Source organism: Chaetodon auriga, chromosome 5 (genome assembly GCF_051107435.1).
Source record: "Chaetodon auriga isolate fChaAug3 chromosome 5, fChaAug3.hap1, whole genome shotgun sequence".
Taxonomy (NCBI): domain Eukaryota; kingdom Metazoa; phylum Chordata; class Actinopteri; order Chaetodontiformes; family Chaetodontidae; genus Chaetodon; species Chaetodon auriga.
In genome coordinates, this window is record NC_135078.1 from 13,472,639 (window position 1) to 13,488,735 (window position 16,097).

At 40.5% G+C, this 16,097-nt stretch overlaps 1 protein-coding gene across 1 annotated transcript; it reads right to left on the minus strand.

Annotated features, from left to right (window-relative positions):
- Positions 1–5,609: 5,609 nt before the first annotated feature.
- Positions 5,610–15,912, minus strand: ppef2a (protein phosphatase with EF-hand domain 2a). Its single transcript, XM_076731835.1, has 15 exons — positions 15,788–15,912; positions 15,644–15,698; positions 15,377–15,552; positions 14,838–14,952; positions 14,583–14,629; positions 13,919–14,085; positions 13,784–13,820; positions 12,953–13,102; positions 12,536–12,871; positions 11,280–11,465; positions 11,017–11,159; positions 10,158–10,264; positions 9,440–9,615; positions 9,157–9,244; positions 5,610–8,027 (listed from the first exon to the last, which is right to left on the minus strand). Exons 1-15 carry the CDS (start codon positions 15,854–15,856, stop codon positions 7,774–7,776), a joined length of 2,106 nt encoding a protein of 701 aa, XP_076587950.1. The 5' UTR covers positions 15,857–15,912; the 3' UTR covers positions 5,610–7,773.
- Positions 15,913–16,097: the final 185 nt, after the last annotated feature.

The following is a 16,097-nucleotide window of genomic DNA, read 5'->3' on the forward strand; positions in this document are numbered from 1 at the left end:
TCAATGCTCTTTGTGAGCAGATCTCAGTATTATGTAAGACAAAGCAATACTGAATTGTATGAAATAAATTGTGGATGTTTTAAGGGGCCACACAATATTTATGTTCTTGTTTTTTGTTAGTTTCACTTTTTTTCTGTACTGATTTAGTCTTTTTTTTTTCTTGTAATATTGAACACATTTCATTTTTGATCATTTCATTGTTTTTCCACACTGAATATTCAAAGGAGTGGAAAAGATGGACCAGTATGCCACACTGGGAGCTGCCAGAAACCTGTAAAATGTCTGTAAAGAGTGTTTGTGAATGGTTTGAGGTTGTTTGTGTTGGACAAGTATGAGAACTTGTATGAGTACATTTGTGTTTGTGCAGCCAATTTCTGTCAAATTGGAGTGATTTTTACTGGAAGGCTGATTATCTTGATGACTGAGTAAAGTAACGCATGGATGCTGTGTAACCTATCTAGATGAATGAAGCCCTCCTTCAGGGATGAGCACTAGTGCCATACCATCCTTTTATTGTTTGTTTCTTCCATAATTCGCTGAAGTCACTAACAGACGTTTCCTCTTGAGATATACTCATTTGTTTTGCTGCTGAAAATGACAATCCCGCTTGTCATGGTAGGTGCAAAATGAATTCAAAGTAATATCCATTTTTAGTTTTGATAATTTACACTGCACAGATGTTTCTACAGTGCTTTTGTAAACATTTCTAGTGTATTTGCAAAAAAATAAAAGTTGCACTCAAGTGCAAAGTTCACACGGTCTTCTGCTGTCTTTTGTATGAATGTTCGGACCCTGAAACACACACACACGCACACACACACACACACAGGTTGCTGGAAGGCTAGCTGGACGGCTAGCTGTACACCACTGTTTCCAGTCTTCGTGCTAGCTAAGCTAATCGGCTGCTCTGGTGGTTGCATTGCCTGATAAGCATGACAGTGGTACTGATCTCCTGAAGTCACTCTCTGAAAGAAAGCAAATGAGCACATTTCCTCTTACTGCTTCAAATTTCAACATTTTCTATTCAGTAGTGGTTGAATGTCACAATTAGTTCTTCAGTTGTTAATAAAACTCATTCTGGAGTTTCTTCACTTCAAAATACTGTGACTCATATTTTCTGCTTGACATGTTTTTGGAGAAGAAACTCCTTCATGACTAAGCGTTCAGTCAAGAGCCAAAGTTGCTTAAGTAAGTTATTTTCTTCCTGTGAACAACTGGAGGAATACCAGAGGTGGAAATTAACGAAATATATTTACTCAAGTACTGTACTTAAGTACAACTTTGAGGTACTTTACTTGAGTATTTAAATCATTTGCGAGTTTGTACTGATTTTCCATTAAATTTAGAGAGAAATGTTATACTTTTTACTCCACTGCATTTATTTGTTGCAGGAGTAAATGTCAAATAAATGCAGTACTCACTACTACATTTCATACTATGTTACTTTCCAGATAAAAATGATCATCTTTAAACATTAAACTAGTGATTCCCAGCCTTTTTGGCTTGTGACCTCTTGTGACCTGGTTACGTTTAAAATGTCTTTGAGGGTTTCTCATCTGCACTTTTGATGCTCATGCTGCACTGATTTGAGTTTCCATTACCAGTTTAAACACACTGAGCAGCACCCAAGATGGACCATCTCCAGGGTCTGGTCAAAGCACGCCCAGCCACCTCTAAGCCAGTTTGCAGTGACATGAGATGGACTTCATCATCATTCAGGGATGATTCAGCGATGTCTGAATAGCCTCTGCTGTTATTGCTCAGTGCAGCAGATTTCCGTTGCAATCATCCCGTTTTTAGGCAGCAAGCATTCGATGCCAAACAAAACAGCCTGAAAGTCCATGATGATAAGCAGCTTGCTAGCATCAGCCACTGCACAGTGCAACAGTAAGCAGTGCTAAGGAGAGCGCTGCTTTCAGATATCATCAGTTAAAGACGCACCTTCAAGTGAGCAGGCCTGTCGTAAAGGAGATGCGCTGAGCTGACATGCCGAGTCAAACCGAGTCAAAACAAGCAAATGCATGTTCAAGCAAACCTGTATGGGATGTTAGCAGGCAACTAAGATTAAAATGATCTCCACCTCAACCAGCTACAACAGTAAATCCTACTTACACACCGATGCAGCAGAAACAATCTAATAATGTCATACAAAACAATACAAGAGTCACTTTTTACTTTTACTTTTAATACCTCAAGTACATTTAGTTCATACTGAGTAATGGTTTAGGTTAAGAAGTTGTTTTATGACTATGACCAAGCATTCAGTAAGAGGCCGTACTGCTGGGCCAAAGTTGTTTGATAGAGCAGATTTCTTTTTCCTATGACTAACTGACAAATAGACGAAGATTAAAGCACAAGGACTTTTTCCTGGACTCACTTTTTGCATAAATATTCAATAAATTTGAGATATGTACAGTAAAAACAGCTGTGACTCATCACTAACTCATCACTGCTGTCACTGTTTATCCCACATGTAAAACCTACAGCCTGATGGCAACAAGTCCAGGCAGGATTTTCAGGGGCAGACAGGGTCACATGTTTTTTTGTCCTTCATCCCATCCTATAATAGAGATTAATCAACAAATCCCCAAGGGCTTTAAATGTGTACAAAGCAGCAGCCTTGTGTTCAGTTCGAACTCGTGGCCTCGAGGGCAGTTACGATGTCGCCTGGATTCTTCTGAGAACTTCAGATCATCATTTCAGGGTCCACAGACGTCAGCACGCACTTTCTCCGTGACTTTCCATTAACTGCATATCATTCACATTTTTCGGACTCGATTGACCTTTAGTGGAGTCAACACTGTTGTCTGCTGACACTGTGACTCTTCTCCACTGATTGCTTCATTTGTGCACTCTGGAGTCCAGGTTCATTTTGTTTAATGTCTTAAGTGTCTTACTTCCACATGCATGGTATCCTATTTTATCTTTATCTTTATCTTTTATCTTATTTTATCGGGAAGCCTGACTCATCATTTTGTCAAATTAACAAAGTTTAAAGCTGCCAGGAACCCAAATTACAAAGAAAATCACACAGGCACCTAATGTTCATATCTTCATGGATAATCAGCCAAAATATTGTTATAGAACAGTAAAATATAACAAATAAACTATATTACAGTCTATTTAGAGGTTAGCCTCCACTAATACTAGTGTCCTGACCCCCAAGTTGGGAACCGCTGTTACATATTGGCAAGGGCTTTAACTAATGATTAATTTTTATAATGGATTATTCTGCAGGGTTTTTTGTTTTTTTTTTTACAAGTCAATGAAATGTCATAAAGTGACCGTCACAACTTCCCAGAGCACAAGAGAAGTCTTCAAATCATCCAACAGCCAGCAGATTTTCAGTTTACAAAAATCATTACAGCACGTCCTCTTCTTGTCTGAGAAGCAGAAACCAGGGAATATTTGGTATTTTTCACAATTTCATCTTGAAAAATGACATTTACAGCAGATTATTTCTCTGTCGATGGACAAAAAGCTTTCTGGGAAATGGGGAAAATCCCTTATCAAAGTCAAACTAGCAGGGTCAGGTGACAAAAACGCACATGGACACACTCAAGCTGCTCAAAAAATTCACAATATCTTTCAGTGTCCAATTAATTTTACCTTTTAAGACACATGAATTCCTTCAATTTTCCTAGAAAATGAAGCTAGGCCTTCAGTCGATGACCAATGCATCGCCACGAGTGCTTTGAGACGCTCCAGTTGACTGAGAATCTTTCATTCTCATGTCTTCATTAGGGCAGAGCTCCAGCAGCTTTACAACTCTAAGACCACCTGCTGACAGAGAACAATAGATGCCCTCTCATCCAGTGCACTGGAAAAATAGGTTTAACTGCCTTGTCTTTTGTCCCACTTGTCACCAGTGTGTGAGTTCCTATGTTGGGGGTGGTGGTGGTGGTGGCTGGATGTGAAAAACAGAGGGCGGGCGGCAGCACGTCAGCCTCCATCTCTAGGGAAGCACACCCTGTTTGTTTTCACATGTTCTGAGTGTTGATGAGATTAAAGATATACTTATTTGCATAACAAAACTTCTATAGCTCAATAATTAACATGCGTTTGCTTAATCGGTAAAACAAGAAAGTGCATTTTCAATGTAGGACTTTAACCGAGTATTTCTTCAGTGTGGCAGTTTTATTAATGTAGTGTATCTGAAGCCTTCCTCCAACACTGAATATAACTCCACACATCAAGAAACAACAAGAGCTGACCTGTGGGTCAAACTGTCTCCAGGTAAATGAAGACTGGGTGTAAACTTTGTTCTGGGCAATGCTTTTTTAACCGAGCCTCATTTCACGTGCAGACAGCTCCGGGCACGTTATAAGATCCACCCACCTGAAAGATTATCATTGAAAGGAAAACTGCTCTTACAACACAGACACTTACGAGGAAATAATGTTCAAACCACAAGAATTTCCATTATGCATGGCTACGGCTCAAATCCAGGGTGCAGTGCTTTGAGAAATCCCAGCTAGCCTCTGTTTGTTTGCTGTTTTGTGTGCATTCTCAACAACTAACACGCTTATCAATTGACTTTAAAAATGACAGTGTGCTTATTCTTTTAGCCAGTCACCAGTTCTGAGACACTGGGCTCCTGGTTAACTGAAAACCTGCTGTCATACTGATGTTCATTGCTCCAAAGTCGTATTAAATGGTCTTTCATGCCCTCTGCTGGTGCTCCTGAAAACTGACTGACAAGGAAGGATCATAAATTTTGGTTGTAATTTGACATGAGATGAGATGCTTAAAATTACTTGAAAATTTGCAGAGGTTGTTTATGTTGAGATCAGATGATTTAAATTACATTAAATATGGTAAAGCTTTAGTGTATTTTAGTATGTGGACTTAATTCTGAGGGAAATTGATTCAAATGTTGCTCAGATGTTACTCAGCTGTTACTTAATATAAGAAAATATATGGGACAATTAATCAATTAGTTGATCGTCAGAAAATTAATCCCCAATGGTTTGAAAAACATTTAATCATTTAAATTGTTTATCAGAAATAAATGTCAAGACTTCACTCGTTCCAGCCTCCAAAATAAAAGAGGATTTCATGCTTTTTCCTGGTCTTGAATCATGAATATTGTTAGGTTTTGAGCTGTTGGTGAGATGAAACAGGCAATTCAGTCACTGGGCTCGGGAAATTTATGATAAATGTTAGATTATTAGACAAGTTGAGACACTAACACAAATGGATTAATGGATAATGAAAATAATAATACAAGTTGCAGCCTTGTATTATTGTGTGAAATGAGGATGTTTGATATGTACACCTGAATAATTTAAGGAGAAAAAGCATAAAGAATCAATGAATTAGTAGATAACTGTGAAAAGTAGCTGTAACAACAGCAGGTGTGTGCAAAAGGAGAGAGAAATTATAAACACTTTAAATGCCTCTTTTTTTAAAGGTCAGATTATGAGTTATATCAGCCTTTTTCCCCCCACTATTTACTTTTCATTGAGGAGAAATGCATAGGAAATGTTGGATGATTATTAAGGTGTGATGATAAATACTCTGGTACTTCTGGTAAATGATGTTTATATAAGTTATATAATTCCCGCTTCAGTCACTGATCTGTGACTGAATTCATGAACATCACTTGTTCCAAACACAGACACAAATGAATGCTATTAATTTGACTGTGAGATGTATTTACAGTAAATGTTATACATGGTCACCATGCTAGAAAATCATACAGTAACACTGACATTTTACATATACAGTAACAGAATTAACACGTGTGCACACTGATTTCTTCATGTCTCTTTTGGTTGACTTAAACAGTATCAAACAATGTGGGAGCTTTAGTTAACAATGAACACTGCGGAGGTTTAACTAAAAAAACGTAAAACACCATGTTGTCTCCATGTCTTAAAGGAATACTTCAACATTTTGGTTATTATTCACCTTCTTGCTGATAGTTCAATAAGAAGACTGACATCACTTTAATGTCTGTAAGGTCAATATGATGCGACAGCCATGAGATGGTTAGCTTAGCTTAGCTTAGCAGAGAGACTGAAAACAAGAGGAAACTGAGCTAAGCTAAGCTAAGCTAAGCTAACCATCTCCTAGCTCCTGCTTTATACTGAACAGACTCACATGAGTGAAAGTGAAACAAAATATAAAACTATCCCTTTAAAATACAGCAAACTTTCTGGGCTTCAAAAGCAACAATTTGGAGGTAGACGTACAACCTAAAAGTCAAATGAATGAAAAACATGAGTTCTCCGTTCTGGATGAGGTGAGGGTTCCACCTGAGACAAGGAAGAACTCCAGTACATCGTTGGCAGTAACAAACTTCATCAGTGCAAACTAGACTTCATCTCTAGAAGTTAAAACACTTCTACTGCTAAGGCACCAGCAACATTTAGTTGCAAATACTTAGTGCAAGTGATGTCGAGCTGCACAATTATTCATAGTTTTATCATATAATTTTATTTAATTGTTTAGTTTCTGGTATCTATAAAGTCTTTAGGAGGAGTGTAATTATTTGCACATCACATGTGAATGAAAGGCTACGGGAAAACGCCTGCACACGGACTCACAGAGAGCTTTAACATGTAGCTGAACAAAGGAGCTGTATTATATTAGAGAGGCAAAAAACAATGTCAGAGAGGTTAGGAATCCAAGAAGAGGAGGTGGCATTAGGGAGATCTTAGCAGGTAAAACTGCTGTGTAAAATATAATTCATTGATCAACAGAAAAAAAAACTAGCAACAATTCTGATAATCAGCTATTTTATCAAAAGAAAAAAATGGTACATTCACTGATTTCCTGTTTTATATCATTGTAACCTGAAATTGTCATTTGAATAGGTCGCTAGGAAACTGTGATGGGTGTATTAAACAGTTTTCAACATTTTATGGATGAAACCTGCAAAGTTTAGATGATTAATTGATTGGCCAATCAACAGAAATCTATTGTCCTGCTACTTTGATAACTGATTAATCATTTACGTCTTTTTTTTCTTTTTTTTTTTTTTAAGTAAAAAATTCAACCATGTTCTTGTTTAAGGTTCTTAAAGGTGAACATTTGCTCTTCTTCTCTTGTCTTAACATTGTGGGAACTTGATTATTTTTGAGGTTTTGGGAACTTTGCTTTGGATAAACTGATTGAGAAAATAACTGGCAGATTAATCAATGCTAAAAATAATGGTTAGTTGAAGCCCTAAAATGAGCAGAGATTCTGTCGGGGAATGTGCTTCAAATGCTTCTTGTTATGTGCAATATTTTAAGGTTTCCGCTTTCGGATATCAAAATGTTGTCCAGTTAAAATCATCTGGAGTCAGTGTGCAGGTCTTTAAAGTCTTTTACATAAGATAAAATAATGACGTGTGGATATAAAACATTCTTCAGGATAACCGTGATCATAACATCTAATATTATTATTTAATAATTGTGCAGCCTAAACTTGATGCCTTTTTTCATATCTGTGTGTGTGGATTTTGCCGTTTTTAATTATTCTAACATAACAAAAGAGACGAAATTCTTGTTCATGGAGCTGTGTTTCACCCACACACCTCCTCAGAGGGTAAAACGGCTTCAAAATGTGAAATGAACATTGGCTGTCAGATACCATGAACTCTAACCTCTTGCTAATCCCCTGTGATCCATGCGGCTGTTGCTCAGCAGCATCCTACGTCTTAATGTGCGTCATTAAAGCAGCTTGCATTGGCTGCATCTCCCCGCCCTCCCCTCCGCTGCCTGTCTGCCTGCCATGGAGTCTGAGCCGGGGTCGCTCTCTGTTTCCAGTCACTGCACTCTGAGCTCAGATGTTGGGGTCTCCCTCCAGCTTGGTGAGGTCGTTGGCGGTGCCCATGAACATGCTGCGTCCTCGCTCCAGCCGGCTCTTCTTGTCCGTGAGGCGGAAAGCCTCCATGAACTCGTCGATGTCGATGCTGCCATCCTGGTTGCTGTCGATGGTGACGGCCAGATCAAAGATGGCCTCGTCTGTGATCTCCATCTTTAGGTAGACACTCAGCAGCTTCCAGGTCTGCCGGAAGTCCTCGATGGTGATGAAGCCTGGTGGGGATGAAAGGTTCAAGATGCAGGGTAAAAAAGAAAAGATTAGTGATGTAGTAAAAGGGCAGGATGGGAAAAGAAGCAGGCTGATACTGATAGAGGAAGAAGTGTGTGTGATCAGAGGCGGGGGAGACCAGTAGATCAGTAGGTTAATCTTCGTCTTAACTGGGATGGATTCAGGAGGTAGTAACATGCTGTGGCCTCCTCTGCACGCTACAGGTGGATTACAGTAGGCTGAACTCAGCAGACGTCTTTATCTCGACACAACAAACACTTAACAGAGCGCTGACACACTTTACGCCTCCACTGACAGTTAGTCCAGTTCACTGAAATTCACCATGATTCGCTAAAGGAATAGGGGGGCTCACAAGCAACAAAGATCAAAATTGAAGCAGCAGAGGACGAGATATCCTGACATTTAGTCCTTTGTATCAGTCAAGCTCCAAAAACACTGGATCCTACCCCTTCCCATAATGCAACTTGATAGCGTAGCCTCTTTTTTTAGAAAGAAAATTAATCTGCAACTATTGAAACATCCTGTGGCTGCAGCCTCTTCAGTGTGAGGATTTGCTGTAAATTTTAGATTTTTGGGGTTTTGGACTGTTGGACAGACAAAACAAGACATTTGAAGATGTTCGATTGCACTCAGGGACACACGATAAACATTTTTTCATTGTTTTCTGATATCTTACCGACCAAACCATTCATCAATGAAGAAAAAAAATCATCAATAGTGGTCCTTTAATCTAATTAATTTTTTTCCTCTTTTCTGTATTTTTTGGCTAATTATTATTGTCTTATTACTGCTTTATGGCCCTGTTTATTTTGTGTCTCCTGTTTTCCTTTATTTTGCGTATCATTTATCTGTATATTCTTTGGCCAGTTGTGAATAACTTCCTGGTCTTTTCTGTCATGTTTTTCACTTCTGCTATCTGTTTGATGCTGTTTTACAAGTGCAAATAAACTAAGCTAAACTTAACATCAGAGAAATACACAACAAATAACTGAACTGAATCAGAATTTTCCTTATAAGAGGCAAGAGAAGAACAAAATATTGTGTCCGTTAAAAGGAGGAAGAAGCCATTGGTGTTTTCAGCAGCTTGTTTCAGTGATGAATAATGCGTTTTACCTGAGTTGTCTGTGTCTACGATTCTGAAGATGGTCTCTAAGGTGGAGCGGTGGCGATACAAAGTCTCAAGCAGACTCTGGTCAATGTGCTGCAACAGGAGAAATGATGAAAATTTAGTGAGAAAAGAACATTATAACAGCATTAAATATACGACACGGTAGAAGTTGGAGTGTGTCAGCAAAGTTCATACAATATCCTTAAACTGATGCAAAATGGGATAATCAGACAGTATTTCTGTGACCACATCAATCTCTGTCTCAATGACTCAGTGCTGTGTCCTTACGTCTGTGTTGGGTCCTGTGATGGCGAGCTCGTTGAACCATTCATGATAGTCGATCATGCCGTGATTGGCAGTAACCAGCTTGGAGGTGATCAGCTGGTAGCGCAGCATCCTCCAGGGCAAACCAAGGTGCATCACACTCTCCACCGCAGAGGCCCAGTCGCTCATAGAAACGAGACCTGATGGAGGTGGACATTTTACCCACTGCCTGGTTCATATTGTAACAAATTCTCATGTATTGTTTCCCCACAGAGTCCAATCAGGACAATAACTGACCCAAAAGAGTCCAAAGAAGAACCCAGCCAATTAGTATTGGTATATTAATATATACATGTAAAGAGCTTTATTTGAAGGTGATTGGTAAGGTGGTAGTACAAGAAAAGAAAGGGAGGAGCTGAATGACATAATAAATAACATACTTCCTTATGTGCTGATTATGTGCTTAAGAAACAAGGATGTTGGCTGAATTAAAGTATCTCACTGAACAACAACAGGTTCAGCTGAAGTTTCTGTGAGACTTCTGATCAGCCCACATGTTCGCTTTCTGAAAGGGGATTAAAACGTTTCACACAAATGACAAAAGTGTGAGCTCACATTTCTCCTAACCAGACATTGTCCTCTGAGAACCACAAGGGGAAGTACACATGAGATATATCAGAAAAATGAAGCAACATCTGATCCGTCGAGGGCTGCACTGGTTCATGAAACTCACTCTACACACCTGTGTTCTCATTGTCGACCTTTTTGAAGGCACAGATGAGGTCAGATTTGTGCGCAAACAGCTGCTCCCGCAGGACTTTGAGGGCTGAGCGCTCAGTTCGCCCGACGCTGCAGACAAGATAACAACATCATGACGGATGATAAGCAGAATTGAAGGCAGAACAGTGTCACTAATTGCGTTGTTTTACACAACAGTTCTGTCTAATGCAAACACACCAATGAAGGAGTAGATATGTTGTGTACACATATTTGCTGAGGGTGGTGCTGACATGATTAGTCGACTGACAGGAGGTTCATTTGACAATATTTCTGAAAATCCATTCATCTTTTAAAGCAACAGTTTGACATTTTGGGTCATATTTGCTGTCTTGCTAAGAGTTGCACAAGAAGAACGGTTAGCTTTGCTTAGCACAAAGACTGGCTCTGTCTAAACGCAAACAGGACAGGTAAACAAACAAGATAAATGTGCTCATTAATGAGATTTGAAGGCGCTGGTTGGTGAATTTGTTACCTTTGTACACTGCCAGGCTGGCAGTCTCCCAGGGTTTCTAGTCTTTATTCTAAGCTAAGCTAAGATAAGATAAGTGGCTACTGGCTGTAGCCTTGCACTTACCAAACATATGTGAGAGTGGTATCAACCTTCTCAGCTAACTCTTGGTAAAAATGAGCATATTTACCAAAATGTTTAACTTTTGATTGATTCTTTTTTGGTTCCAGTCTCAGAAGTGCAGGGATTTGCTAATTTTTGGACACTGAAATGTGTGTTAATCAACTGATCAATCGATGACCTCATCGCAGCGCCAGTACTGCAGAATGAATCACGTTGCTGGGATGAGTATTGTCTCGGAGTTTTGCTGTACCTTTGTCTCACGGTGAGCTCTCTGGTCATGCTGCTGGCCTGGTACTGAATCAAATAAGGCACAAGGTCTGGACCTATCTTCACGTAGGCCCCCCTGTTGCTTCCCACATCGTAGTAATTGGAGGCAGAGAACAGCGTGAGGACCTGAGTGAAATAAGAGGAAGGATTAATGTCTTAGCAAAGTTTTTGGTGGAAATGACTGAAGTGAGGCCCTGAACTGTGAAATTATCAGAGCCTCTGTGGGCCGTCAGCGTCTCAGCTCACCTTACGATTGTGGCAGAACTCGTATCCATCCTGTTTACACTCATGGGAGCGGATGATGAGCTGCAGGTTGTGTCTGTTCAGGAAGTCCTCTGTGACATCGGGGCCCCAGTAGCAGCCTCCGCCCCGCACCTCGTTAGGTGTGCAGCCGTCGTGGTTCATCGGGTCGCTCCACAGCAGGTCCAGGATCTGTGGGCAGAGAGAAAAGACAGAAGGGAGAGATTTAACATGAAAGAATCAAACTGAAAATCTGAAAATGGAATTTGGAAAAGAGAGACTTGGAAACAGCAGCTGGCAAAACACTCTATCATCATCATAATCTATATTTCTCAATCTAATTCTGAATTTCAATCTTAAAGCGCAAAACCTTTTATATTTGTAAAATAATGTCTTATAATTATGGAATTAAGTTATTTTGAGTGTTTTTTAGGACCTGCTGTTACTTCTGTTCACAGCGGTTTAATACACACAAAGACCTGAAGGCATCACTTGAACCTGAAGAGCCAAATGAGCCCACTGACTCCTCCGGCCTGTGTTTAAGGTGGTGTCTGAAAAGCAGATTGAAGCGACAGCAGAGGGATTAGTGACGTGCTGGATTACAGCATGTTAAGGTCCACGCAGGCCACAACTCTCAGCACCTCCTCTGAGGTGAGTGGTGATCACTGATGGAGCGTTTGTTAGACTGTGACTCAGGACTGTTTTAGTCCACTAGAACAGAGATGAGCCACGAAGGCCACGACCTTTGATCAAAATAACTTTCCATATGACAAAACCACCAGTTGCACCTCTCATGTGTGACACTTCAAGACACGAGAAATACAAACTAAGAACAAACTCTCTCACAGAGCAAAAATAATAATGAATATGACCATCCTTCCTCAGTGAGGTGTCCATCATTTGAAAACACTGACACCTCCTCTCATGAATAATGAGTCATTTTAAATTTTAATTATATGTATTTTCTTTGTGTGTGTGTGTGTGTGTGTGTGTGTGAATACACACTGAATACAACATATATTTATATACTTTCTCTTGGTTTTGCCTCTTTTCACCATTATACTATTTTGTGGTTGTGTTTGTTTATCTGTCTTGGAGTTCGACTGTGTTTTATTAGTCTTTAACAGGGTTTACTTTTGCTATTTTATTGCAGCTCTAACGTGGTTACTTACAAAACAAAATTTAACAAAGAAAATGTGGGATCAGTTGTCTTTTCCACAAACAAACGAAATGAGACCAGTCTATTCAGTGCTCCCCATCACCTGTTTCCACTCGTCCGTGGTCGTTTCGCTGCTGACAGAGTCAGAGGACGCAGACAGACTCATGTCTTTTTCTGATCTGTTGTTCTCTAAGTTGGGCTGCTTCCTCCTGTGGATCTCCAGCTCGTCCACCACGTTCACTTTGATCCGGTCCGAGAAGTCCTGCAGCGAGCGGTTCTGGAAGCTGCTTCGAGCTCCGAGAGGTTTGGGATACGTGAGGGAGGTCCGACGCTGGAAGATCCTGTTGGTGCACCAGACGTCCTCATCCAAGTCCGAGTCGATGGACGTCCCCGCTGAGCTGTGGTGTCTCTTCTTTGGAGGTCTCAGTGCCGAAACATACTGAGAAAGAAAGATTTCATGAACGTGTGCGTTTGATGGAGCATCAATGAGAGAGTTTATCACAGCTGCACATCTCCTCACATTATGTCTGTCCAGTCTGGCGAGGACACTGAGGTCCGTGGCGTCAGAGATCCCCCCGTGGAGCACCAGCACCTTCTGGTCGATCACCGTTGCTAATGGCAACCAGCTAAAAATCTTCTGCAGCAGCTTCAGGATCCGTTTGCCGTGCATCTGAGGAGAAGCACAAACAGGAAATGACTCTCTTCATCCTCCTCCTTCACACACATTGTGAGCGATAACTTAATTGCAAATGTAACATTTCCTGTCAGATTTAGAATGAGATGGGGTATATTTGTCATCTGCTCTGATAAATTCACTTTTTCTGCCACGCTAGACAAAACTCAGAGCCCATATTTTGGATTCTTAGTTCACTAACTCAGCATAGTAATAAAACAAACGACTACCAGCCCAAGTCCCGCATCTAAACTGGAGTTTCAGATTGTGAGTTTGTTGCCTCTTCCGATTAAATTAGTGCAAAATCAGTAAGAGAAGAGAGTAAATCTGAAAACATCTGGGGTGTCTGAGGTTTCCTCCGTGGGTCTTTGGATCACCTTCAGCTCCCTGACTCATCAGAAGCCAACAGTCAGATGTCCTGCAGGCACCTGGTTTAATGACCTCAAATCCTCTTAGCTGTGAGGAGGAGTGACCAGTGTTTTTGGTCTATATCAAGCTTTACTGAGAATGCGTACACACAGGTGACTGAAACCATTTTAATTTGCTGCTCCAGGGATAGTTGGGATTAGGACACATGTCAGCAGTGCAGGCTTGAAAAACAGGGATGAGGAGTTAATACCAAGCAGTAAACAAAGGAAAAAGACTGTTCAGATTCAGGTTTATGTGATATAAACCTACCTTGTATTTAGTCAGCACCTCTTTTGTGAAGCCGTACCTGCATCAGCCAGAGAAATACAAGATAACGGTTAGAAACTGAGGTTTTTGATGATACCCGATGAATCTGGACAACAAGAACGTGTGATTTTGTGTCACCTAAGGTTGACTATATGGTCCTCATGGTTTCCTCTGTTGAGGTAGACGTCACTCGGGTAGACGAGGAGGAATGAGAACAGGATGATGAGGATCTCAATGGAGTCTTTCCCCCGGTCTACAAAGTCTCCGTTAAACACATAGGGTTTCTCCAAAGACGGCATTCCATTCTGCAAAGTGAACAGCAGCAAAGTGAAGCTGACTTAAAGGGTGATTCTGTAATCTCAGTGTAAACAAATGATCAGCCAAAGCACAAGGAGCGAAAACAGATCCTGCCTCGCTCAACTGATCGATCTGCAGAGAAAATGCACCGCGTCTCTGTTTTAACCCAAAAATATCAGTTATCAAGAAGACATATAGTGGATTTATCATTTGGCTGATCAAAACATAATTAATTGGCAAATTTTTCAAGTTGTTTAAGCAAGAAAAAAAGTCAAATATTTCCTGATTTCTCAAATGAAAGAATTTGCTGTTTTCCTCCATTTCACATCACACTGAATCATTTTAGTTGTTGGACTAGTTATAGATTAAACAATTAATTAAATGAAACAATGATCAACAGACTAATTAATGATGAAAACAATTCGCAGCTGCACTACTGATTTACTTTAGGGCAATCAACAGCAACACCTCATGATCTAAAAAAACGGGAACATGAGGTCCAGACCTTGTAGAAAATCAGCAGCAGATCTTCCAGTTGCCCGTGCAAATCACCTGCGATGAAGAGGACATGTATTAAAACAGAGAAGCTCTTGTTAAATATTATTTCAGGCATTGCTGTATTGCTGATGTATGTATCATCAAAAATCTTTTAGGATATGTTTTTGGCTGAGGACCTTTGATGTAACATCATCCCCTGATCTCTTTTCCAGTCACCTCTCCACTGTCTCTGTCTAAAAATCATCGATTTCTTTCATCTCACCGCAAATGGTGATTTCTTTGCTTTGGCAGGTGGAGATACGGTTGATATTTGGCAACATCCGGAGCTGTTTCCACGTCTCAAGCAGGAGCTGGAGGACGTAGCGCGAGTGCAGCTGCTACTGGGAGAAAGACTGGTTAGTAAGACGGTTTTAGGCACAAACCCTTGAGCAGGTGGTCATACTGCAGCGTTTGATAGCCGCTGTGATACTGTGAATTATGCATGAATGTTTCTTGCCTCCATCATCCACAATGCAGATGCTGAGTGCCAGAGTAATTTGAATTTCTAGCTGCAAGGTTAATTCCTCCTTTTCAGTCTGGCAAATTTCACAGCTCAGTGTGTGATAGCCAAAGAACAGAGAACATAAACTCATACATAAGTGACAGTAAAATACCGTTTCTTCAATTAACTACTGGCCTTTCTTGGAAATGTATGAAATGTAAGTATGATATCTGGTGCAGTGAAATACAGAAAGGAGCATCTTTCCACCCCATTTTCCTATAAACTAAGACCACCGAGGTGAAGATTGTGTGTGCACCTACTTTCTTGTTCCTGAAGGCCTCCACCAGCCCGACTGCCTGCTCCACCGTCAGAGGGAAGGTGAGGTGGGGTCCTGAGTAAATCTCCGGCACTTCGATGTTCTTGTAGCAGAAGTACCTCTCCCACTCTACGTCCCGACAAACATCATTTTCTCGGAAGATGTGCGAGATCAGATTTCCTGGAGGGAAGTTCAAGACGGCAGTTCAAACTCAAGCATTCAGTTTTTGCAGCAGGACCGTGTGGTTTGTCAGCCCAAATGGAAATCTTACGTTCATTGCTTGATGGTGTGAAATTGTCCATGAGGTAGCCGAGGAAATTATACAGCTGCACAGGGAGGAGACGTGAAAGATGAGCTGTTATTTTGATCATTCCTCTCCAGCAAACATACAGGAGCACCTCTGGTAGGGTCTCACCTTTATCTGAGCCTGTTCTCCAGAGTATTCGATGGACTGGAAGATGTGCCAGGTGTACCTCCGTCTCATCTCTGTGCGCGCTACATACTGACGGTACCATCGCTGAATCAGGACCGCAGCTTTTATGGCTGAAACATACAGCAGGTGATCAGTACATTTACTCAAATATTATATTGAAGACCAGTTTTTATGTACTTCATTTGATATAATACTTCCATTTTCTGCTTCTTTACACTTCTCCTGCACTACAATTCAGAGGAAAATATTGCACCTTTAATCCACGACATTAATTCATTAGCTGCTAATTACT